Source organism: Cherax quadricarinatus, chromosome 93 (assembly GCF_038502225.1).
Source record: "Cherax quadricarinatus isolate ZL_2023a chromosome 93, ASM3850222v1, whole genome shotgun sequence".
NCBI classification, from domain to species: domain Eukaryota; kingdom Metazoa; phylum Arthropoda; class Malacostraca; order Decapoda; family Parastacidae; genus Cherax; species Cherax quadricarinatus.
Genome location: NC_091384.1, coordinates 8,528,862 through 8,554,769, shown reverse-complemented (window position 1 = coordinate 8,554,769; position 25,908 = coordinate 8,528,862). Strand labels below are relative to the sequence as shown.

The following is a 25,908-nucleotide window of genomic DNA, read 5'->3' as shown; positions in this document are numbered from 1 at the left end:
TTTTTATACTGTTCATTTTTGGTTATTCTTATAGATAATAACAAATACAAAATATACAGATACTGGAAGCTTAATATATTAAACAAGAACCTTAATAAAGTACTATATACAGATGGTCCTTGACTTACTATGGGCTTGAAAATATAAGTATGAATACAGTGGACCCCCGCATAACGACCACCTCCGAATGCGACCAATTATGTAAGTGTATTTATGTAAGTGCGTTTGTACGTGTATGCTTGGGGGTCTGAAATGGACTAATCTACTTCACAATATTCCTTATGGGAATAAATTCGGTCAGTACTGGCACCTGAAAATACTTCTGGAGAGAAAAAATATCGTTAACCGGGGGTCCACTGTATATGCTAAATAAATAACTATTGTCACTGAATACAAGTAAATAAATAATTACTGTAACTAAATACCAGTGCTGAAAAGTGAATAAATGAATATAAGTTAGGGACTTGTCGCCTTCACGCTGGGTAATTATCTCAAGTTTCAGCTGCGAAGTAATTGTTATCCCACCATCATAAAGTCAAGGAGCACTTGTACTCTGCCATTGCAAAACTTATGCACTTTGCAACTTCACAACAGCTCTTCATAATTTTTTTTTAAATAGTAACACACTTGTTGCATCAGTCAGTCAGCCTAACTTACTGAGAATCTTAACTATGGTGAAAAAAAAATTAGGTGTATTAATTATAACTTCACACTAATATCTGGATCCCAGTAAGATCAGTTAACATTAAATTTGTTTATTAATGATAACAAGAATGTGAGAAAGATACGTAAACAATTATCACGATGTTTAACGAGAATAAATTTTGCCCACCAGCGCAAAATGTATCTCCAGTCCAGTAGACTGAAGAACTCACTGGTGGGCTAAATGTATCCTCAATGAATCACAAATATGAAGGCACACTGCCAGGACTGGGTGCAACTAGTTAACGGTCCAGGTCAGACTAAAACAAGGCCGTAAGATTGAGTCTCCTCCCATGTGCGTGTTACTCACACTGATGAATATTTTGATAAAATGCCTGTGTCCTTCTCAGAGTTTAAGGTTCCATGTCCCCAACACCATGTGTGTCCCTGTATACCCTCACACCTCAGCACCACCACCATGCAGGTTGCTAATCTACTCTAAGCATCACACCTCTGCCTATACACTAACTTTATGTATAAAATAATGCCATAACAAACTCGCGGATTTTAAAAATTCCCGGAAATTTGCAGAAATTTCATCTGTAAATCAATTACAATAAAAATGTCAATAGCATATTTTATGGCAGTTTTCCAATACCATAAGACACCAAATGACTCATTACAGCTGCCAATTTTGAAAGAAGATAACAAGAGTATATTAATGTGCGACTCAAAATTCAATACAGTGTGAATCAAGAAAACTCAAAATAAATCCCTAGCCAAATTTATATATATAGATGTCCAAAAGTACCCAAGAGTTCACGTATGTATATGCTCATGTATACTGCATACACTCTGGAAATTTTCGCACCAGCAAAAAGGCATTCAGAAAGCCACTTGACATCACAAAAGACCAAACAAAATAATTTTGTGTCAAAGTCTTGTGACGAAGTCCAAAATTATTTTGGAAGCTCTCTAAGATAATACTTTTTACCATTTATGCATACATATACATACACACACAATATACAAACAATGCACATACATACAACAATATGCATACAACACATACATACAATCCACATATATACACCCATACAGCATACTGAATACTATTTTTTATTACAGTAAGCAGTACACATACACGCGCCTCACATACATATATGCTTGTACGATAGTATCTACATATGTATAAATACACAAAAATCAGCATACATACGTAAAATCATAAGCTGAATCATGAAATGTAGAGTTGTTAATCAGTGGTAAGACTCAACACACTCGATCCATCCATCCATCCGTCCGTCCATCCCATACTGATGGCAGAAAAATTAATGAGCAACAATCTGTCGTCTCGGCAGACTGTTGCTAGAGAACTGAACGCACAGCTCTTGTATAAAGCTCTTCCACGTGCAGTGATTATTTTGCAAATGCGACTGGAAAAGTCCATCGGAAATTGAAAGGTGTGTGTTATGAAGGCCCTTCCGCTCACTCTTCAATTATCAATGTGCTTTCTCAATCGTACTAACGATTGCATTCTGAAGAGGAGCTTTATACGAGAGTTTGTCATATGTTTTGCTTTTGGTTCCACTCATTAAAGACATGGCTTTATATAGCTCTGAGCAACCATCACCTTATGCGTAAACTGACGCATTTCCTGCGGAAATTAACAAGAAAAGGAAAGTCACGAATGGAAACTCCCCACGCACAATGCACCACACGGCACGCAAAGAAATCATTCTTCTTCACACCGTGTTCATTGGAATCATCACAGGCACTGATATTTATTTTGCACCGCTCACGCCCTCAGCCATGCCGAAGTTATTTGATAAATGCTGCGAAGACGGACCACATGAGGTCGTTTGCGTTGGGTTTTGAAGCTTCCACGTCCAGGTCCAGGTCCAGCAGGTCCCGCACTCGCTTCATAGCCACCTAAATAATGAGAGAGAGTAACTCAAAATGTAATGAACATTTGTCAGTGCTCAATAACAACACACATGGACACAAACCTGGAAAACTGATTGATTTGTATATTTGGAGTGTTTAGAAAGTTTAGAACCAAGTGAGAGTTATTCTGGTAGGTGACATGAATGCTGAAGTGGGAGAAACAGTTATAGTGTGTGTGGTAGGTAAGTTTGTGGTGGCAGGAGAGATTTCAGAAAGACATCTTGTCTTCTCTGGTATGTAAATAAGACATCTTGTCTTCTCTGGTATGTAAATAAGACATCTTGTCTTCTCGGGTATGTAAATAAGACAATCTGAAACTGATGGATTGATGGACATAAGCCCCTGGCAGATAAAATGGCTTCTTGTTAAAGGCCTTAAATTTTATATTGTGTCAAATTCGCACACAGTAAACCCTCTGTATAACAGACTATACACATACAACCTGCACATAGGAGAATGAAACTCACGACCACGTTTCAGTCGGACCGAAACATCAGCGTAAGTTTCAGTCTATATGCAAGTTATCTGTGTAATGTTCCCCTCATGGTATTAGCACAATTTTACTCTAACACCTGGGTAATAGCACAATACCTCATAGTCATCGTCGGAGAGCGGAGCAAAGGCATTTTCCAGGACGTCGGAAGCGTGGGCGAGGTAGATGAGCGACAACACTCGTCTATCCATCCTCTGAGGGTCACCTACCCATCGACTCAACACACTGTCCTGAACCTTAATAAAGAAACAACGTAAATAAAGAAAATTTAGGACATAACCCACAAACATCGTATACTGTGAAATAAGTAGTACTAGTACAACTACTATTACTATTATAAAAAATAGTCTGCAACTGTCTATTAATACATAAAGCCCTGATATCCACTTCTATGTCTGATATCCACTTCTATGAAGTGGATATCAGACAAACCGGACAAGAAATTGGGCCAGATAAGTCACAACACGTCCACTACAAGGGGTGTCCAGTAGCAATGCAGCAGATCAAGTCTGCTGCATCACAGGGTTGCCAGGTCCAGTCATATAAAAAATGAGAACCCAGTCCACTTCATCACAAGATCGTCCAGTCCAGGCTACATCCAGGACCTGCCCATTCACACTGAAGGACTGGCCACTGGCCTGGCCTGCATCAATTTGCTATAGTCAATTATTACATAAGAACATAAGAAAGGAGGATCACTGCAGCAGGCCTGTTGGCCCATACTAGGCAGGTCCTTTACAATTCATCCCACTAACAAAACATTTGCCCAACCCAATTTCAATGCTCCCCAAGAAATACTCTCTGATAAACTCTATCTACTCATTTGCAAGTCCCAATCAGATCCAACCCCTCTCACTCATATATTTATCCAACCTAAATTTGAAACTACCCAAAGTCCTAGCCTCAATAACCCAACTAGGTAGACTGTTCCACTCATCAACTACCCTATTTCCAAACCAATACTTTCCTATGTCCTTACTATGCTCCACAGTCAGCCCTCCTGGCCCTATATCACTCTCTTATTTACCCCTATCTCACCTATGGAATTTGTGCATGGGGCTCAACAACAAGTAACCATCTCAGACCACTAATTACCCAACAAAAGGCTGCAGTTAGAATGATAACAAATTCTCACTACAGGCAGCACACTCCACCAATATTCAATACACTCAACCTACTCACCATACAAAACATCCATACTTATTACTGCACCTATTACATACATAGAACACTCAACTCTGATATTAACCCTCCCCTCAAACATCTCCTTGCCAACCTCAACAGAACACATGACCATAACACAAGGCACAGATCACTCTTTGATATTCCTCGTGTCCATCTCACGCTATGCAAAAACTCAATGCACATAAAAGGCCCTAAAATCTGGAATTCATTACCTGTTAATATAAAAGAAACACTACCTGTTTATAAATTCAAGTCTCTTCTCAAAGATCACTTACTCACCCAAAACCAAATAAATACTGAATAACTGAACCTTATAAATTGTATATCTTAAATGTTTCTCACAATTATATCACATAAATGTTAAACCTAAAACCCAATCTAACTTTATTATTTTTTAAATTCACTACCTAACAGAATACTCCATTCTACTGAATTTACAACAATGCATGCAACCATATGACCTGTCTTTGTAATACTCACTTGTGCTTTATAGTAATCAGTTTACATTAATGTTTTTCACTGATTTCATCATTGCTTAGTTAATCTTAAGTTAATTTTAAGCCAGCCCGTAATGCTATGCATAGTATAAGTGTCTTTGGCATGCTGCTCTTATCTGTATTTTTTTTTGTACCTCTGTAAGTGTGCTCAAATTATAAATAAATAAATAAATAAATAAATAAATAAATAAATCTAAACTTGTCTAATTTAAATCCATTACTGCCCTCTAACACTCACTGGTTGCATTATGGAAGTTCCACTCTACTAAGAACTTTTGTTAATACCCACTAATATTTTCTCTCTATTACCTGTATACCGTATTTTGCGGCTTATAAGACTTGTTTTAGTTTCAATGGCTCGGCACTGGATGTAACTGGGAGAGCTACAGCCCGCCCCACACCCCAAACTTCAGTTTATAGGACGCAGGGTGGTGTTTGGAGACATTTTACAGACAAAACCATGCATCTAATAAGCCATGAAATAGGATAAGTTGTATCATGTACTTAATTAAATTATTATTATTATTCATATTCATATTCTTCTTCTTCTTATTATTATTATTATTATTATAATACAGTTAACACTAATAACGCTCCTCTATACAGTGTAATATTCTTGAAATGCGACTGAAAAACTGCACCAAAAATTGATCATCATCTGAAAAGGCTTGCATAGTACACCCTCTTCGATACTGCATGCAATTTTTCATTTGCATCTGCAAGAAACTGTACTATATAGGATAGCTTTATAAAAGGTGACCCACACATAAGTGGCTCCTGTAAGCCACTTGTGCTACCATCCACAGGATGGATATGAGGTGCACAATAAACTAGCCACTACCATCCACAGGATGGATGTGAGGTACACAATAAACTAGCCACTACCATCCACAGGATGGATGTGAGGTACACAATAAACTAGCCACTACCATCCACAGGATGGATGTGAGGTACACAATAAACTAGCCACTACCATCCACAGGATGGATGTGAGGTACACAATAAACTAGCCACTACCATCCACAGGATGAATGTGAGGTACACAATAAACTAGCCACTACCATCCACAGGATGGATGTGAGGTACACAATAAACTAGCCACTACCATCCACAGGATGGATGTGAGGTACACAATAAACTAGCCACTACCATCCACAGGATGGATGTGAGGTACACAATAAACTAGCCACTACCATCCACAGGATGGATGTGAGGTACACAATAAACTAGCCACTACCATCCACAGGATGGATATGAGGTGCACAATAAACTAGCCACTACCATCCACAGGATGGATATTTTTTTTTTTTATTATCACACTGGCCGATTCCCACCAAGGCAGGGTGGCCCGAAAAAGAAAAACTTTCACCATCATTCACTCCATCACTGTCTTGCCAGAAGGGTGCTTTACACTACAGTTTTTAAACTGCAACATTAACACCCCTCCTTCAGGGGTATGAGGTACACAATAAACTAGCCACTACCATCCACAGGATGGATATGAGGTGCACAATAAACTAGCCACTACCATCCACAGGATGGATGTGAGGTACACAATAAACTAGCCACTACCATCCACAGGATGGATATGAGGTGCACAATAAACTAGCCACTACCATCCACAGGATGGATATGAGGTGCACAATAAACTAGCCACTACCATCCACAGGATGGATATGAGGTGCACAATAAACTAGCCACTACCATCCACAGGATGGATATGAGGTACACAATAAACTAGCCACTACCATCCACAGGATGGATATGAGGTGCACAATAAACTAGCTACTACCATCCACAGGATGGATATGAGGTGCACAATAAACTAGCTACTACCATCCACAGGATGGATATGAGGTGCACAATAAACTAGCCACTACCATCCACAGGATGGATGTGAGGTACACAATAAACTAGCCACTACCATCCACAGGATGGATATGAAGTGCACAATAAACTAGCCACTACCATCCACAGGATGGATGTGAGGTACACAATAAACTAGCCACTACCATCCACAGGATGGATATGAGGTGCACAATAAACTAGCCACTACCATCCACAGGATGGATGTGAGGTACACAATAAACTAGCCACTACCATCCACAGGATGGATATGAGGTGCACAATAAACTAGCCACTACCATCCACAGGATGGATGGGTATGCACAAACTAGCCACCAGAGCAACAAAATCTAAACAAGAGAATGAAATACATGACAGTATTTTGATCCAAGTTGGACTGAAACAAGGGTGTGAGTTTCAGTCTGCTATATGGGGGTACTGTTATGGTATTGTGACATTTTTGTCATTACCTTTTTTACAAGTTTAGTCTTGGTTACATTGTCTGTGAGGGGGTGTGTGGTCATGTCGAAGACGAGGAAGTTCTGTTTCTCGGTGGTCAAGACTCCCTTCTCTACCATGTTCTTGGCCAGTCGTTCTCGCACGTTGCGCAGCTGGTAGCGCAGTTTAAGAGGGTTCCAAGACTCCCCTGAAATGATAACACTGAGTTAACTTTATTTTTTAGCACACTGGTTATCTCCCACTGAGGTAGTGTGACTTGAAAATAGAAGAAACACTTTCACCATCAATCACTCCATCACTGTCTCACCAGACACAGTCTGATACTATTGCACAGATGACCATTCAAACTGCAATATGTCATATTTTGTTTTTAAGATACTGGCTGTCTTCCAGTGAGGTACGTTGACCCTGAAAAAAAAAAAAAAAAGAGGAAACATTTTAACCATCATACATTCAACTGCTGTCTTGCCAGACAAGTGCTGACACCATTGTCCAGGAAATCCTCTGAACTGCAACATTTCTGAATTTTACATTGAAAAGTAAATGCAGTCTACACTGGTACCTGTCTTGACTGGAGGGCTGTACTTCAGCCTAGTGTCTGCACGTCTGGGGGACTGATCACCTCAGACTACTACTACATATCTTCCACTGTCTCCATCATATTCATCAAGGCTGAGGATTAGGTTAGGTCTGTTAATAGTCATCAGGAAACAAGAGAATTGAAGAATTGAGACACTTATGCAACACATGGGAATCTTTTCAATAATCTTTTCAAATCTCTTCAATAAAGATTCCCACGTGTTGCATAAGTGTCTCAATTCTTCAACTTGTCGGTTTTCAAAACCATTCATCACAACAAGAGAATTGTTTCCTGGCAGGTCTTATTCACATAATGACCCAGCTTTTGGTCATCTGACTGAGGCTTTCCACTGGTTTACCCCTCCACCACTTTAAAAATTAGTACATTAATTTTAAAGTATACAAGGCAGACAAAGAACGCTATCCATGGAGGCAAAGAAGAGAATGTATAACAGTATAGTGGTACTAACACTCTTACACGGGTGTGAAGCATGGGTTGTAAATGCTGCAGCAAGGAGGCGGCTAGAGGCAGTGGAGATGTCGTGTCTAAGGGGCAATGTGTGGTGTAAATATTATGCAGAAAATTTGTAGTGTGGAAATTAGGTGGAGGTGTGGAGTTACTAAAAGTATTGTTCAGAGGGCTGAAGAGGGGTTGTTGAGGTGGTTTGATCATTTAGAGAGAATGGAACAAATTAGAATGACTTAAAGAGCATATAAATCTGTTGGGGAAGGAAGGCGGGGTAGGGGTCGTAAAGGTGGTTTTGTGGGCGAAAGGCATGGATTTCCAGCAAGCCTTTGAAAGCATGTTGGATAGGAGTGAATGGAGACGAATGGTTTTTGGGACCTGATGAGCTGTTGGAGTGTGAGAAGGGTAATATTTTGTGAAGGGATTCAGGGAAACCTGTTAGAGCCACACTTGAGTCCTGGAAATAGGAAGTACAATGCCTGCACTTTAAAGAAGGGGTTTAGGATATTGGCAGTTTGGAGGGAAGTCTAAACTGTCGTATCTGAGAACCTCTGTAAAGACAGTGATTATATGTATGAGTGATGGTGAAGGTGTTGAATGATGATGAAAGTTTTTTCTTTCTTTTTGGGTTTTTCTTTCTTTTGGGGTCACTCTACCTCAGTGGGAAATGGCCGTGTTAAAATAAAAGAAAAAAATAAGGCTGAGGAACTTTTTTTTTTTTCAACAAGTCGGCCGTCTCCCACCGAGGCAGGGTGACCCAAAAAAGAAAGAAAATCCCCAAAAAGAAAATACTTTCATCATCATTCAACACTTTCACCACACTCACACATTATCACTGTTTTTGCAGAGGTGCTCAGAATACAACAGTTTAGAAGCATACACATATAAAGATACACAATACAGTGGACCTCCGCATAACGATTACCTCCGAATGCGACCAATTATGTAAGTGTATTTATGTAAGTGCGTTTGTACGTGTATGTTTGGGGGTCTGAAATGGACTAATCTACTTCACAATATTTCTTATGGGAACAAATTCGGTCAGTACTGGCACCTGAACATACTTCTGGAGTGAAAAAATATCGTTAACCGGGGGTCCACTGTATATCCCTCCAAACTGCCAATATCCCAAACCCCTCCTTTAAAGTGCAGGCATTGTACTTCCCATTTCCAGGACTCAAGTCTGACTATATGAAAATAACCAGTTTCCCTGAATCCCTTCACTAAATATTACCCTGCTCACACTCCAACAGATCGTCAGGTCCCAAGTACCATTTGTCTCCATTCACTCCTATCTAACATGCTCACGCACGCTTGCTGGAAGTCCAAGCCCCTTGCCCACAAAACCTCCTTTACCCCCTCTCTCCAACCCTTTCGAGGACGACTCCTACCCCGCCTTCCTTCCCCTATAGATTTATATGCTTTCCAAGTCATTCTATTTTGATCCATTCTCTCTAAATGACCAAACCACCTCAACAACCCCTCTTCTGCCCTCTGACTAATACTTTTATTAACTCCACACCTTCTCCTAATTTCCACACTCCGAATTTTCTGCATAATATTTACACCACACATTGCTCTTAAACAGGACATCTCCACTGCCTCCAACCGTCTCCTCGCTGCTGCATATACCACCCAAGCTTCACACCCATATAAGAGTGTTGGTACTACTATACTTTCATACATTCCCTTCTTTGCCTCCATAGATAACGTTTTTTGACTCCACATACACCTCAACGCACCACTCACCTTTTTTCCCTCATCAATTCTATGATTAACTGAGGAACTGATCACCTCAAACTACTACCTCAAGCCTACCACTGTCTTCATTCAGCACAAGACTTGGTGGAGGCTTGATCCTCCATTTGCTGAGCATGAGAAAGACACGTTTACTGTTCGTACTCACCTATATAACATGTATATACAGCGGACCGTCGATTACGAGAGTTGTTACGTTCCTGAAAATTTCGTTACTACGAAATCAGGTAAAACAAATTGAAGAAATATGGGAAAAATAGTTATGGTCCTTGGACTCCAAAAGTGGCAAACAACTTCTGTTTTAGGTCTCCAAACTGTAAACAAATAAAAAATGATAATGTAATTGTAGCTGCTTGTTGAGACTTATTATGTTTAACCTTAAACGGTCCAAACAGATCGACGTTCAAATTCATAGTGCTACAAAAGTAGATCTACTTTTTTTTACATATTTTCAAATATAACAAAAAAATAATGTAGATAAAAGTTTCTTTACACGATTTCAAATGTAAAACAAAAAAGATCTACATTTTTTTTACAGACTTTCAGATGTTGAAAAAACGTATACAGTGGACCCCCGGTTAACGATATTTTTTCACTCCAGAAGTATGTTCAGGTGCCAGTACTGACCGAATTTGTTCCCATAAGGAATATTGTGAAGTAGATTAGTCCATTTCAGACCCCCAAACATACACGTACAAATGCACTTACATAAATACACTTACATAATTGGTCGCATTCGGAGGTGATCGTTATGCGGGGGTCCACTGTATATATGTTTGGACCATTTAAGGGTTAATACATTAGGTAAGATACAAATGCTACAGAAATAATGTTTCGTACCCTAAATTGTGGCTGCTGGTTTTTGTCAATGATTGTGAACAGAGTAGAGAGGGATGCTGTAAACCTACTGGGCTGTGATGGATGGTTGTTGGTTGTTTGCCGAGGAGGATGGTTGAGGCTCTGATACTAAAGTCGATGGTTTTACAGGAGAACAGAGAAATTTTGTAATGCATCTCTGGTCTCTTTTACCCTGCAGTACTTTATACAGCTGATGGTAAGATATCATCAGCTGCTCTAGACTCAGTTTCAAAGACCTATTTCTAGATTTGTCAGGGTCTTCTTCAGTGAAAAAAAAGTCTGCTGGTTTACCAGCAACATGCAACTGCTCATGTAACTGTTACAATGTTAATTATTTTTCTTCAGCTTCATCATCATCATCATCCTCTACCTGTTTCACTTGTATCTGTACATTGAGCTCTTCTATCATTTCCTCTGGACTTCTGTCATCATCTTCTAAGAGCTCATTCATATCATATTCTTCATATCTTCAAAGTCATCACCTGGTAATCTTGCTAGCTGAACAATTTCCTGCACTTGACTCTCAAGTGAGGGGGAAAACAGCAAAAGAATTCATTACGCATCATCATGACTTTCCCCAGGTTGCATTTATTGTTGATTGCGGCAGTTCCTTCCATACACTTCCAGCACAGCTGATGACGTCTGCAATGTTAAATTTATTCAAAAAATTTGGTATTGCCAAATTGTAGTCAGAATACAGTGATGCAACTAGTTTTTCTTCACTTTTCTTGCGTAGTTACAATTGAATGACCTAATAACTACACAATCCAGTGGTTGTATTAAAGATGTTGTATGTGGAGGTAAAAATGTAACTTTTACATGTGGGTTCACATCCAACAAGGCTTCTGGATAAGTACAGGAATTATCAAGAGTGAAGAGAACGTTGACTAGAAGGTTCTTGCTGGGAAGGTACAACTTGACTTCGGAAACAGATGCTTAAACCAATCAATCAATAATTCCTCTGTCATCCATGCTGATGGGTTTAACCTCCAAATTACCAGTAAGGTGGTTATATCTACAACTTTCAAAGCAGGAGGAGTCTTGGAGTGGTAAATAACCATGGGCTTACACTTGAAGTCACTTGATGCATTACCACAATGAAGCAAGTTGAAGCGATCCTTTGCTGCCTTGAATCCTGGAGCACTTTTTCCTTGTTGACTGATGTAAGTTCTTGTTGACATCTTCCAATACACACTCGTCTCATCAACACTTTCTGTGGCTCGTAGTCACCCTCAGAAATAATTTCCTGTAATTCAGCAGGGAAATTACTTCATCCTCTGGGATCACCTGAAGAACTTTCACCAGACAACACAGTAGTCCTCCCGTATCCACGGGGAAAACATTCTGAGACCTACCCTGGATACCTGTAACCTTGGATATCAGTGAACCCTATATACAAGTCATTTTTTGTTTACATACATCCCTATGATAAAGTTTAATTGATAAATTAAGCACAAGTCGAGAATGAGCACTTTCACTGACAGGAAGCACTCCATGGCTTCTCTTAGGCTTTGAAGAACTATTAGCATCATTACTTTTGTGCTCTGTGACCATTAGTATGGAAAATTAAGGGTTATTTTCAGGCCACAGTAAACTGTGGATAATTGAAACCACAGAAACTGAATCCATGGATACAGGAGTTGTACTGTGTTATGCAACTTATTAGGTAACTTAAACTTGTGGAACTAGCCGGTGCTGAACACACACTTGTTCAGGTCTTCCTTCCTCATAACACATTGTTTTATAGATGAAATTAAGTAATAGACCTGTCTTTGTTTTCTGTTCAGTCCACTCAGCCAATAAGTTTTCTGTTTCATTTACCTGTTGTGATCTTGTATCATTCTTTTCAGGAGGTGACAACCTGAGTTATTCATTGCACAAGCTTGTATATTTGCCTCATTCTTTTTAATTCAACAAACTGATGCTTCATAAAGGTCATAAGTTCTCGCCATCTTCACCACACTGCAACACTTTTATCTAACATCTCGAATGTCTTCATAACACCAAGCTTTGAATGTTTCCAACGTCACTCACATACCTCTTGGCTACCATGGTTACTATGCAGATACAAGATATGGTAATGAAAAGATAAAAAATCGATTCACAAACACAGATCTGAGAATCGTACAGGACACACATGTATGGACCAGGGTTGCCAAATTAGTGCTTTTCACACTAAGATTGAGCACATTTTGATGCTTTTTACCACATTTTTTTTAGTGCTTTTGAGATGAATTAACAACAAATTTAGTGCTTTCAGCCTCTCCTCACTTAGCGATGTACTCGTTTACCGACAACTCAGACTTACAACTGGCTCTCTGACCACTATGCATACTTAATGTTTTTTTTTTTTTTTTTAACAAGTCGGCCGTCTCCCACCGAGGCAGGGTGACCCAAAAAAGAAAGAAAATCCCCAAAAAGAAAATACTTTCATCATCATTCAACACTTTCACCACACTCACACACATTATCACTGCTTTTGCAGAGGTGCTCAGAATACAACAGTTTAGAAGCATATACGTATAAAGATACACAACATATCCCTCCAAACTGCCAATATCCCAAACCCCTCCTTTAAAGTGCAGGCATTGTACTTCCCATTTCCAGGACTCAAGTCCGACTATATGAAAATAACCGGCTTCCCTGAATCCCTTCACTAAATATTACCCTGCTCACACTCCAACAGATCGTCAGGTCCCAAGTATCATTCATCTCCATTCACTCCTATCTAACACGCTCGTGCACGCTTGCTGGAAGTCCAAGCCCCTTGCCCACAAAACCTCCTTTACCCCCTCTTTCCAACCCTTTTGAGGACGACCCCTACCCGTCCTTCCTTCCCCTATAGATTTATATGCTTTCCATGTCATTCTACTTTGATCCATTCTCTCTAAATGACCAAACCACCTCAACAACCCCTCTTCTGCCCTCTGACTAATGCTTTTATTAACTCCACACCTTCTCCTAATTTCCACACTCCGAATTTTCTGCATAATATTTACACCACACATTTCCCTTAGACAGGACATCTCCACTGCCTCCAACCGTCTCCTCGCTGCTGCATTTACCACCCAAGCTTCACATCCATATAAGAGTGTTGGTACTACTATACTTTCATACATTCCCTTCTTTGCCTCCATAGATAACGTTTTTTGACTCCACATATACCTCAACGCACCACTCACCTTTTTTCCCTCATCAATTCTATGATTAACCTCATCCTTCATAAACCCATCCGCCGACACGTCAACTCCCAAGTATCTGAAAACATTCACTTCTTCCATACTCCTCCTCCCCAATTTGATATCCAATTTTTCTTTATCTAAATCATTTGATACCCTCATTTGATACTTAATGTTTATTAGAGCTAATTTCCTCTATCCTGTTCATTACAATATACAGTACACTACTGTATAAGCATATAAAATATATCAGAATTGTTATAAATGGTACAAAGTTAACATTAAAACAATATCAAAGACGGATGACACAAACCCACCACCATTATAGTATGCTCCTTGCTTAGCGACGAATTCGTTTATCAACGTGGTCTTAGGAACGGAACTCTCGTTAAGTGAGGAGAGACTGTATATGTAATAAGCAAGAACCTAAATAAAAGTAAGGAAAAACAATCAAAGCTAAACTTAATAAAATCTCACCAGGTAGCTTTCTGAAGTTCAAGTTAGGCAGGTCCAGATCATATATTGAATGTGATTCTTCAGTGATAGTGTCCTGGACTACGTGTGAGTGATAGTGTCCTGGACTGTGACTGTGAGTGTCCTGGACTGTGACTGTGAGAGTGTCCTGGACTGTGACTGTGAGAATGATAAGTGTCCTGGACTGTGACTGTGAGTGTTCTGGACTGTGACTGTGAGTGTGTCCTGGACTGTGGCTGTGAGGGTGTCCTGGACTGTGAAAGTATCCTTGACTGTGAGTGTCCTGGACTGTGACTGAGGGTGTCCTGGACTGTGAAAGTGTCCTTGACTGTGACTGTGAGAGTGTGCTGGACTGTGAGTGTCCTGTGACTGTGAGAGTTTCCTGGACTGCGAGTGTCCTGGACTGTGACTATGATAGTGTCCTGGGCTGTGACTGTGAGAGTGTCCCAGACGGTGACTGTCGTAGTGCCCTGGGCTGTGACTGTGAGGGTGTTCTGGAGTGTGACTGTGAGTGTCCTGTGACTGTGACTGTGAAAGTCGTCCATTGCAACAGTCCAGCTTTTTAGATCTTTGCTTGTGTTATCTGCTACTATTACTGTCGCTATTTGTGGTGACTGTTCATTACCAGCAAGAAATATACTCAGTATTTCAGAGTGCAGTGACTCAGTGACTACAGATGCCAGAAATGGTTAAGCGAAGCAGAGCGATGACACACAACACACAATGTTTTCGTAAGTACTGCAAATGTTCAACTGCAGCTAAATTAAATGACACTGAAAGACAAAAATACTGCCAAGCACCAGAAAATTAAAGAACCGTTCAGTACACATTAACAAACAATTCTTCAGTTTGAAAAAGTAAGAGATGTAAGAACAGAGGGGAATATGTCTTTGTTCATTGCTGAACATTGTTCATTACGAATAGGCGACCATTTAACTCAGCAGAGAACATTTTGCTGACAGTTCTGGATGTAAGAACCATAACCTCAAGAGGACAAAATGTAGTACACTTGTTGACAATGTATTGACACTATATTTTAGTGAACAACTGAAAGCTGATACTGGAAATAGTTAATTCAGCTTATTAATAAATGAAAGTAATAATATTTCTGTAACTAAACTATTAGGTCTAGTTATTAGGGATTATTCTGAGAGAAAAACAAATTGTGGTTACTTATATATAAACCTAACTGAACTATGTGACTGTGATGTTGAACTGTGTGACTGTAATGTTGAACTGTGTGACTGTAATGTTGAACTGTGTGACTGTAGCACACACAGTAACCATGAACCTGGTACACTGTAGCACACACAGTAACCATGAACCTGGTACACTGTAGCACACACAGTAACCATGAACCTGGTACACTGTAGCACACACAGTAACCATGAACCTGGTACACTGTAGCACACACAGTAACCATGAACCTGGTACACTGTAGCACACACAGTAACCATGAACCTGGTACACTGTAGCACAGTAACCATGAGCCTGGTACACTGTAGCACACACAGTAACCATGAACCTGGTACACTGTAGCACACACAGTAACCATGAGCCTGGTACACTGTAGCACACACAGTAACCATGAACCTGGTACACTGTAGCACACACAGTAACCATGAACCTGGTACACTGTAGCACACACAGTAACCATGAACCTGGTACACTGTAGCACACACAGTAAACATGAACCTGGTACACTGTAGCATAGTAACCATGAACCTGGTACACTGTAGCACAGTAACCATGAACCTGGTACACTGTAGCACAGTAACCATGAACCTGGTACACTGTAGCATACACAGTAACCATGAACCTGGTACACTGTAGCACAGTAACCATGAGCCTGGTACACTGTAGAACAGTAACCATGAGCCTGGTACACTGTAGCACACACAGTAACCATGAACCTGGTACACTGTAGCACAGTAACCATGAACCTGGTACACTGTAGCACAGTAACCATGAACCTGGTACACTGTAGCACACACAGCAAATAACACCTGTAAACACAAATTCTGCTCATCCATCAGCTGCATTACCTGAGAGAAATTCAATCCAGGATTGCACAGTCTCAGGTGGATCCGTTTCTTTTATGTGTTTAAGTGCTTCATCGAGGAGGACATCACCGGTGGGCTGGTCAGATCGCAGTATTACCTAAAACAAAATATTAATGACTAAGCCAGGCAAGGAAGGATTGAGTTGGGTTACAAAACAGTGATATACCTTTGAAGAGTTTCAAGAGGTTCACTACTCTCGTCTGGTGCTCTCCTGGTCAACCAGGCTGTTGCTGCTGGAGGCCCGCTGCCCCACGATAATCTATTTATCCATGAAAAAGTAAAAGTAGAAATAAGAGAACTTTAAAATTCAATGAATGGGATTAATGGCAGTAGTTGGGTTAGATAATGGTTAATGGGGTTGAATTTTGAATTCCTGTAGGGTGTTCTAGGGGTCAATACCCTCCATGGCCCAGTCTATGACCAGGCTTTCTTACACTTTTTCAATTTATACACAAAAAAATTGTACTACTATATACAGAGGAGCTGTATAAGAATATTATGTAATAAGTGTCAGGGGCCCAGGACTGTTCAACTGCCTCCCAGCACACGTAAGGGGGGATTACCAAGACCCCCCTGGCTGAATTCAAGACCCCTGGCTGTATTCAAGACCCCTGGCTGCATTCAAGTCCCCTGGCTGTATTCAAGTCCCCTGGCTGTATTCAAGACCCCTGGTTGTATTCAAGTCCCCTGGTTGTATTCAAGACCCCTGGTTGTATTCAAGTCCCCTGGTTGTATTCAAGACCCCTGGTTGTATTCAAGTCCCCTGGTTGTATTCAAGACCCCTGGTTGTATTCAAGTCCCCTGGTTGTATTCAAGACCCCTGGTTGTATTCAAGTCCCCTGGTTGTATTCAAGACCCCTGGTTGTATTCAAGACCCCTGGCTGTATTCAAGTCCCCTGGTTGTATTCAAGACCCCTGGCTGTATTCAAGACCCCTGGTTGTATTCAAGACCCCTGGTTGTATTCAAGACCCCTGGATGTATTCAAGACCCCTGGTTGTATTCAAGACCCCTGGTTGTATTCAAGACCCCTGGCTGTATTCAAGACACCTGGTTGTATTCAAGACACCTGGTTGTATTCAAGACACCTGGTTGTATTCAAGACACCTGGTTGTATTCAAGACAGCTGGTTGTATTCAAGACCCCTGGCTGTATTCAAGACACCTGGTTGTATTCAAGACACCTGGTTGTATTCAAGACACCTGGTTGTATTCAAGACCCCTGGCTGTCTTCAAGACCCCTGACTGTCTTCAAGACCCCTGGCTGTCTTCAAGACCCCTGGCTGTCTTCAAGAAGGAGCTGGACAGTCACCTGCAGTCAGTAGCTGACCAGCCAGGCTGTGGTTCACACACTGGTTTACGTGTGGCCAGAAGTAACAGCCTGGTTCATCAGGTCCTGATCCACCACAAGGCCTGGTCATGGACCAGGCCACAGGGGCACTGACCCCTGAAACTTGAAGGAGGTTCCAAGCAGATATAACACATTACAAAGTGTTAAACCTGTAGGGGTTATAACACACCTGAGGAACTAGGGGTAATCAGGAGGGAGAGGGCTGCTCCAATTCCTTAGATCAAGAGCCCTTGACCAGCCATCAGGAAATCCCCTTCAATAACACCATTGCTTTATATGGTAAATGATATTTTTATAATCCAAAAGTTCTCAAGAAATACACACCAGTATACACTATTACAAACATACACCAGTATACATGAGTACAAATATACACTAGTACAAATATACATCAGTATACACTAGTACAAATATACACCAGTATACACTAGGACAAATATATATCAGTATACACAGTACAAATATACACCAGTATACACTAGTACAAATATACACCAGTATACACTAGAACAAATATACACCAGTATACACTAGGACAAATATATATCAGTATACACTAGTACAAATATACACCAGTATATACTTGTACAAATGTACACTAGTATGTATACACTAGTACAAATATACACTAGTATACACTAATACAAATATACACTAGTACAAATACACACTATTATAAATACACACTAGAACAAATACACAATAGATTCCAATACACAAATACACACAGAGCAGTCAGGTATACAAGACTATACAACAGCAGGTGACTGAGTAAGAGGTATACAACACTTGGGTTTCACTGACACAGCGGACTTCTTCAGTCGAACACATGTGAATACAACTCTGGCATATCTAAGTGTTGCTCATCTATATCACTCATCAACCTGTCAATATTGCTCGCCCTAATGTCTCTTATATAGCCAGTAAGATTTACGAAAATGTGGGGGACCTTCTGTGTTGAGTATAATAATGATTATACATAATACAGAACATTTTCAACATGTCTGTAAGTCAAGGACTTACTGTATTTTTTTAGTGCCATATTTAGTAAGCACAACTGAAAACATTCATCGGGAATTGAATAACATGTAAAAAAATCTCTTGTGGTACTGTACCTGCCTATTCAATTTTGGACACTGTACTTTCAACTGCAATAATATATAGAAATTTGTTAAGTTTATTTAGGTAGAGGTACAAATAAGTACAATTATCATACATCGTTTGACATGTATGTAAACTGACCTACAGAATAACACAAAAAAGTCAGTCAAAGTGACTTATTTCCATTGTGGTCTTTGTAATATATGAGAGAGATGACTGTAGTTTACTCAACCATTCCCCCACAGTCCCACAATAAAAATACATAGATTTATACATAAATCAATTGTTCACCCACAGTAAAAATACAGAGATTCATACATAAATTAATCATTCTCCCACAGCTGCACAATAAAAATACACAGATTCATACTATGCAAATAAATCATTTCCCCCCCCCCACTGCACACAATAAATCAATTATTCCCCCCACTGGCACACAGTAAATCAATCATTCCACCACTGGCACACAGTAAATCAATCATTCCCCCACTGTCACACAGTAAATCAATCATTCCACCACTGTCACACAGTAAATCAATCATTCCACCACTGTCACACAGTAAATCAATCATTCCACCACTGTCACACAGTAAATCAATCATTCCACCACTGTCACACAGTAAATCAATCATTCCACCACTGTCACACAGTAAATCAATCATTCTCCCACTGTCACACAGTAAATCAATCATTCCCCCACTGTCACACAGTAAATCAATCATTCCACCACTGTCACACAGTAAATCAATCATTCTCCCACTGTCACACAGTAAATCAATCATTCCACCACTGTCACACAGTAAATCAATCATTCCACCACAGTAAAAATACAGAGATACATAAAGTTCTTTACAGAGATCAACGTTATGGTGAGCTGCTGTGTTCCTCGTTGCATCTTCTCACCTTGCGGTTGAGCAGAGATTTCCGGCGTAGGCCGGCCTTCTCCAGCTCTACTCTGCCTCTGAGAGCTAGCTCTATCAAAATGCAGCCTCGCAGCCCTGAAGATATGCAGTCGTTCCAGAAGCTCGTGTAGCCCTGTGAAAGTAACTGATGTAACTACTGTCATCTTTATAAAACGCTTCTCCTTAGTGCTGTTTTTACGAGTGAAAAATGCGACTGAAAAATAGAATTTATATCTATAGAGGTGCTTTATAAGAGAGGTGATTGTATATATAGGAGCTTCATAAGAGAGCTGGCTAGTGAGCTCTTATCTAAAGCTCCGCTACACAGTGCAGTTTTTTGCAACTGCTATTAAGAAAGTGTCAAAACTGACCAGCATGTATTTATAATACTGAATGTGTAACATATGCCACACACCAGAAGCTAATAACAAATTCATAAATATATTCTACATCAAATTTGTGCTGATTTAAGCCCTAGAGAGATATACTTCAAGCAAATATCTTCATCTGTTATACCTGGGTATGCTGTCTCCAGTGAGGACAAATACAATGGAACCTCTATTTATGAGTTTAATCCATTCCATGACCTTGCTCGCTACTGGATTTGCTCGTTTGCAGAGTCAATTTTCCTTATTTAAATTAATTGAAATAGAATTAATTCTTTCCAGTGGAATTCAAGGCACGAGAAAATACTTCAATAACTTCCCTAATATGAACTCGACAGCTTATTTATCTATCACAATTCATGTAATATGACATAATAAATAATGTTAATAACATAGAAACACGATATAGTATACACTAGAATGAATGAAATACATGTCATTAGGTATGTGGCTAGTGGTGGTGACAGCAGCCATTGTTGTTGGGGTTGATAGGGCCACCAGCGGCCAATCCTGCTCCTGACTACATGTGTAGAGAACCTAGGATAACCCAAAAAAGTCAGACAGAGTGACTTATAAGTGCTACACTCTTAGTGCTTCACTTAATTACTACACTCTTAATGCTGCACTTAATTGCTACACTCTTAATGCTACACTTAACTGCTACACTCTTAATGCTATACTTTACCACTGCTGCTTCATGTTGTCTACCACTGCTACCTCATGATGTCTGCCACTGCTGCTTCATGTTGTCTGCCACTGCTGCTTCATGTTGTCTGCCACTGCTGCTTCATGTTGTCTGCCACTGCTGCTTCATGTTGTCTGCCAGTGCTACCTCATGTTGTCTGCCACTGCTGCTTCATGTTGTCTGCCAGTGCTACCTCATGTTGTCTGCCACTGCTGCTTCATGTTTGCCACTGCTACCTCATGATGTCTATCACTGATGTCACCAAAGAATCAAACATTTCTGCTATTTTGAACTCAATTTCAAGGTACTTTTCATCATGAAACCAATTAAAATCATATCTTTTTTTTGTAGTATATCTTCCATTCTATCACACGAGACCAAATAAAATGAGAATACAACCATAAAAACCATACGAAAATATACCCCTAAGGGGAGGCTAATGGCTGAGAAGTGAACTCCGTTATTTATGGTCCGATTTCTTTAATTTTTGGTGTACGTTAAGAAGCATCTTTTCATAATACATTGCCAAAGTTTCAATAAGATAGTCCAACAAACAACTGAGATACAATTCCCTAGATCAAGAGCAAGAGCCCCCTCACCAGTGTCAATTAACCTCCCTTGAGGCCTGCTCGCACCTGGAAATTTTGCTGAGAATCATTTATTACGACTTAATCTGATTAGTAGGTAAGACACATAGGCAACAGTTAGGCAACTTTATTCTGAAACGTTTCACCTACACAGTAGGCTTCTTCAGTCGAATACAGAAAGTAGGCAGGAACAGTAGAGATGTGAAGACGATGTAATCAGTCCATCACCCTTGAAGTTGTAGATTTGAGGTTGTCAGTCCCTCAGCCTGGAGAAGTTCAGTTCCATAATCAGGAACTATCTGAAGATCAAGCGACAGTGCGGAGACTTAAATACTGTCGGAAGGAGAGGTGCAGAGTAGTAGTAGTAGTGAGAAAGCAGCCACTGAGAGGTCACGTCCCTCTCAGATCAAACAATTCTCACTCAAAAAAGTTGTCCAAGGTGTTTTCTGTACCAAGATGCCATTGTGTTGCAGTGTCTGACAGTGTCAAACAATTCTCGAGTGAGAATTGTTTGATCTGAGAGGGACGTGACCTCTCAGTGGCTGCTTTCTCACTACTACTACTACTCTGCACCTCTCCTTCCGACAGTATTTAAGTCTCCGCACTGTCGCTTGATCTTCAGATAGTTCCGGACTATGGAACTGAACTTCTCCAGGCTGAGGGACTGACAACCTCAAATCTATGACTTCAAGGGTGATGGACTGATTACATCGTCTTCACATCTCTACTGCTCCTGCCTACTTTCTGTATTCGACTGAAGAAGCCTACTGTGTAGGCGAAACGTTTTGGAATAAAGTTGCCTAACTGTTGCCTATGTGTCTTACCTACTAATCAGATTAAGTCGTAATAAATGATTCTCAGTAAATAATCGGAAGGATGGACGGGAGGATCGAACCATGGTCCTGAGACTCACAGGTCCGGCGCTCTGCCACTTCAGCTATGGGACTTCTAACAGAAGTCCCGTAAGTAGGTTTATTTAGGTACAGGTACACATAAGTACAATTATCATACATATGTGTAAATTGCCCACCAGGATAACCCCAAAAAAGTCAAAGTGACGTATTTCCATTGGGGTCCTCTCAATCTCAGGACCACAGTTCAATCCTCTCGTTCATCTTTCCATTTACTCAGAATTTAATGTTCATAACTGAGGAACGAATAGAGTAATAATCACTTAAGTGACTATTACTCTATAGCAATTGTTTTTTCCTGCCCCACACGTTAATAACTCACTAGGGCTACGATGCCTATTTCCAAAGATAGCTCAATTATAATACAGTACACCCTCCATATAATGCACCAATTGGGGGGAGCTGGTGGCTGGTAATTATGTGGGGGGGGGCATTCTGGGGGTCAATGCCATAGCAGACAGGTCCTCGACCAGGCCCATGACAATTGTGGCAGACAGAGACTAGATTATTTCAACATGATTGCAATAATTGACAATTCTGTAACAATTGAACTTTGCCCATTATTTCCAAATCAATTGATCTAGCGGATTTTACCTATTTTCAAAGTCCATTATTTAGAGAGCTTACTGTGGTCAAGGTAGGTTTATTTAGGTACAGGTATACACAAATACAATTGTCATACATAGTTTAACATATAAGTATAGTGTATTTCTTACAAAGAATGTATCATGTGGAAATAAATTTTGAATCTGAGTTTAAATACACAGTATTTAGTTTTAATATTGGACACATCACTCAGTTCCTGATCAGCCGGGCTGTGGCTCGTACGTTGGTTTGCGTGCAGCCAGCAGCAACAGCCTGGTTGATCAGGCGCTGATCCACCAGGGGGCCTGGTCACAGACCGGGCCGCGGGGGCGTTGACCCCCGAAACTCTCTCCAGGTAAACTCCAGGTAAACTCACTAAATAAAAATTAAAAAAACAAAAAAAACAAACAATGAATATAAATGTTGTACACATTAAAATCTAAAATTTACATAGTACAATCACCTCTTAAAAACAATTCTACACAAGGCAATTTTTGTGGAAATGCAATTGAAAAAATTAATTTCAAATTGGACAGATCGTATCTGGAGAGCCTTTCAGTAAGGTATTCAATTTTCAACGGCCTTTCTCAGCCACATTTACAAAAAAATTAGACTAATAGAAGAGTTTTATTATATTATTATTATTATTATTATTATTATTATTATTATTATTACAACACATATATAAAAAATTATTACAACTGAAAGTAAGTGCTAAACCCACAAGGGTGATGCAGGACTTCAGAGCTTTACTACGAAGGTGGCTGTAATGTGAGGCTTAGAATTAGTCTGTACAGTAATAGGCCTATCTTACAAGGTAAAAAAAAAAAAGCAGCAGCATTTCTGCCTTGTTTAGAGAGTTAATGGAGGGTTTTCTTAGAGAAGGATTAATGGAAGAAGAGTGAGGAGCCTAGACTCACGTCTCTGTCTAGAAGTTATTCAAGTTTTTCTCCCATTAACTTAAGACTATTATAATGAACTCTTAGGAAAGGATAATGTTAACCTAACATCCCATTATTCTTGCTTCCATCAATTTTATGGCCAGGATTAATGGGATGGAGGATTAAAGAGTGGTTTAAAGTCATTATCTTGGGCTTACGTTATAATGAAGGACATTTCCATCACTATACGTCTAACGTGATGTTGTGAGGCTGGAACATTCATACTAACAGCCATTACAACCCATTTCACCCCAGGATTAATGGGTGGATTAAAGACTCGTAGACTTACTTTGCCCTTAAAGTACAAAGAATTACTTTTGTTTATTGAAATAAGTCCAATACCAGTCTAAAGGCAGGAAAATGCTAACCAAAACCCCTTTTCCCCTCCATTAACCTCTATTTAACCCCCTTACTACCTCCTGGATTAATGAGATGGAGACCTACAGAGTCCTGTAGACTCACTTCCTCATCCTTGAATCCTAGAATGAGGATTTTATCCATGAAAATATATCCAATACCAGTCACCAAAGGAGGGAAATGCCACCCAAAACCCCATTTTTTTCCCCCCTTTAACCCCTTTCTCAGACCAGGATTAATGAGATAGCAGCCTATAAGTCGTATAGGCTCACTTATTTATCCGTAAATCCCAGAAGAAGGATTTTCTCCATCATAAGTCTGATACAAGACCCAGGGGAAGGATATACCAACTCACCCTTTTTGTCCCCTTTAACCCCTAATTAAACCCTTTCTTGGAGCAGAGTTAATGAGATAAAGACCCAGAGTCCTGTGGACTGACTTCTTTATCCTTGAGTTCCGGTAGGAGTACTTCCTGTGCCAGCCAGGTCCCCTGACCTGGCTGGCACAGCTCTGGCTTCACATGTTGAGGGTTGGGTTCAAGTCCCGGCAGTGGAAACATTCAACGCGTTTCCTTACACCTGTTGTCCTGTTCACCTAGCAAGTAGGTACCTGGGTGTTAGTAGACTGGTGTGGGTGGCATCCTGGGGGACAAGACTAAGGACCCCAGTGGAAATAAGACAGACAGTCCCTGACGAACTGACTTTCTTGAGTTATCGCAGGTGGCTAACCCTCCGGGGTTAAAAATCCGAACAAAATTTTATCTTACAAGTCCTAAAGGGAAGGAAATGCCAACTCAATACATTTTTTCCCCCTTTAACCCCTTTCTCGGGCCAGAATTAATGAGATAGAGTCCTATAGAGTGGTGTGGACTCAGTTATCCTTGAAGGACTCTAAATCAGTCTGATACGAGTCCCTAAGGGAGAAAGATGCCAACTCAATATCCCTTTTTCCCCTTTAATCTCCCTTTAGCCCCTTTCTTGGACCAGGATTAATGAGAATGAGAGGTGTGGACTCACTTCCACATCCTTGAGTCCCAATAAGAGTACTTCCTCCATAAGTCTGATACGAGTCCCTAGGGAGAAATGCCAACTCAACACCCTTTTTGCCCCTTTAACCCCTAATTAACCCCTTTCCCGGACCAGGAATAATAAGACAGAGTCGTAAAGAGTTGTATGGACTCACCTTCTTATCCTTGAGTCCCAACAAGAGTACTTCCTCCATAAAAGTCTGATACGAGTCCTAAGGGCGAAATGCCAACTCAAAACCATTTTTACCCCTTTAACCCCTAATTAACCCCTTTCCCGGACCAGGAATAATAAGATAGATTCGTAAAGAGTTGTATGGACTCACCTCCTTATCCTTGAGTCCCAACAAGAGTACTTCCTCCATCAAAGTAAGTCTGGTCTCCTTGGAGTCTCCATCATCCAGGTCATCCTCTCCGCTGGAGTTCCTCTTCTTCTCTTCCTCATTTTCGTTCTCTCTTCCCTTCTCCTCCTTGTCCCTTTGCACGTTCCTCCTCTGGATGAGTCCGTCTGGCCTATTCATCACGTCTGGCTTCCATACACTCGTTAATAAGGGTGAAATAAGGGTAAAATAAGGGAGGTGTCAGGTGCCAACGCGACAAGTTTACAGCAACAGTAAACACTGAGGACCTCCTCTC

General features: G+C 40.3%; 1 protein-coding gene across 1 annotated transcript; it reads right to left on the bottom strand.

Moving 5' to 3' along the window:
• Nucleotides 1-340: 340 nt before the first annotated feature.
• sau (Golgi phosphoprotein 3 homolog sauron) lies at nt 341-25,908 on the bottom strand. The gene is made up of 6 exons (XM_070104667.1): nt 25,599-25,908; nt 19,798-19,929; nt 16,428-16,542; nt 7,080-7,255; nt 3,181-3,318; nt 341-2,574 (listed from the first exon to the last, which is right to left on the bottom strand). The coding sequence occupies exons 1-6, from the start codon at nt 25,791-25,793 to the stop codon at nt 2,464-2,466; spliced, it is 867 nt and encodes a 288-aa protein (XP_069960768.1). The 5' UTR covers nt 25,794-25,908; the 3' UTR covers nt 341-2,463.

Bases quoted from the DNA above. Each gene is read 5' to 3' on its own strand.
- sau (XM_070104667.1), bottom strand. From the start codon at position 25,793: ATGAATAGGCCAGACGGACTCATCCAGAGGAGGAACGTGCAAAGGGAC. The intron at 19,930-25,598 runs GTGAGTCCATAC...TTACTTTCACAG, and splicing joins TGGGACTCAAGGATAAGGAG to GGCTACACGAGCTTCTGGAA. The intron at 2,575-3,180 runs GTATTGTGCTAT...CTCATTATTTAG, and splicing joins TCTCCGACGATGACTATGAG to GTGGCTATGAAGCGAGTGCG.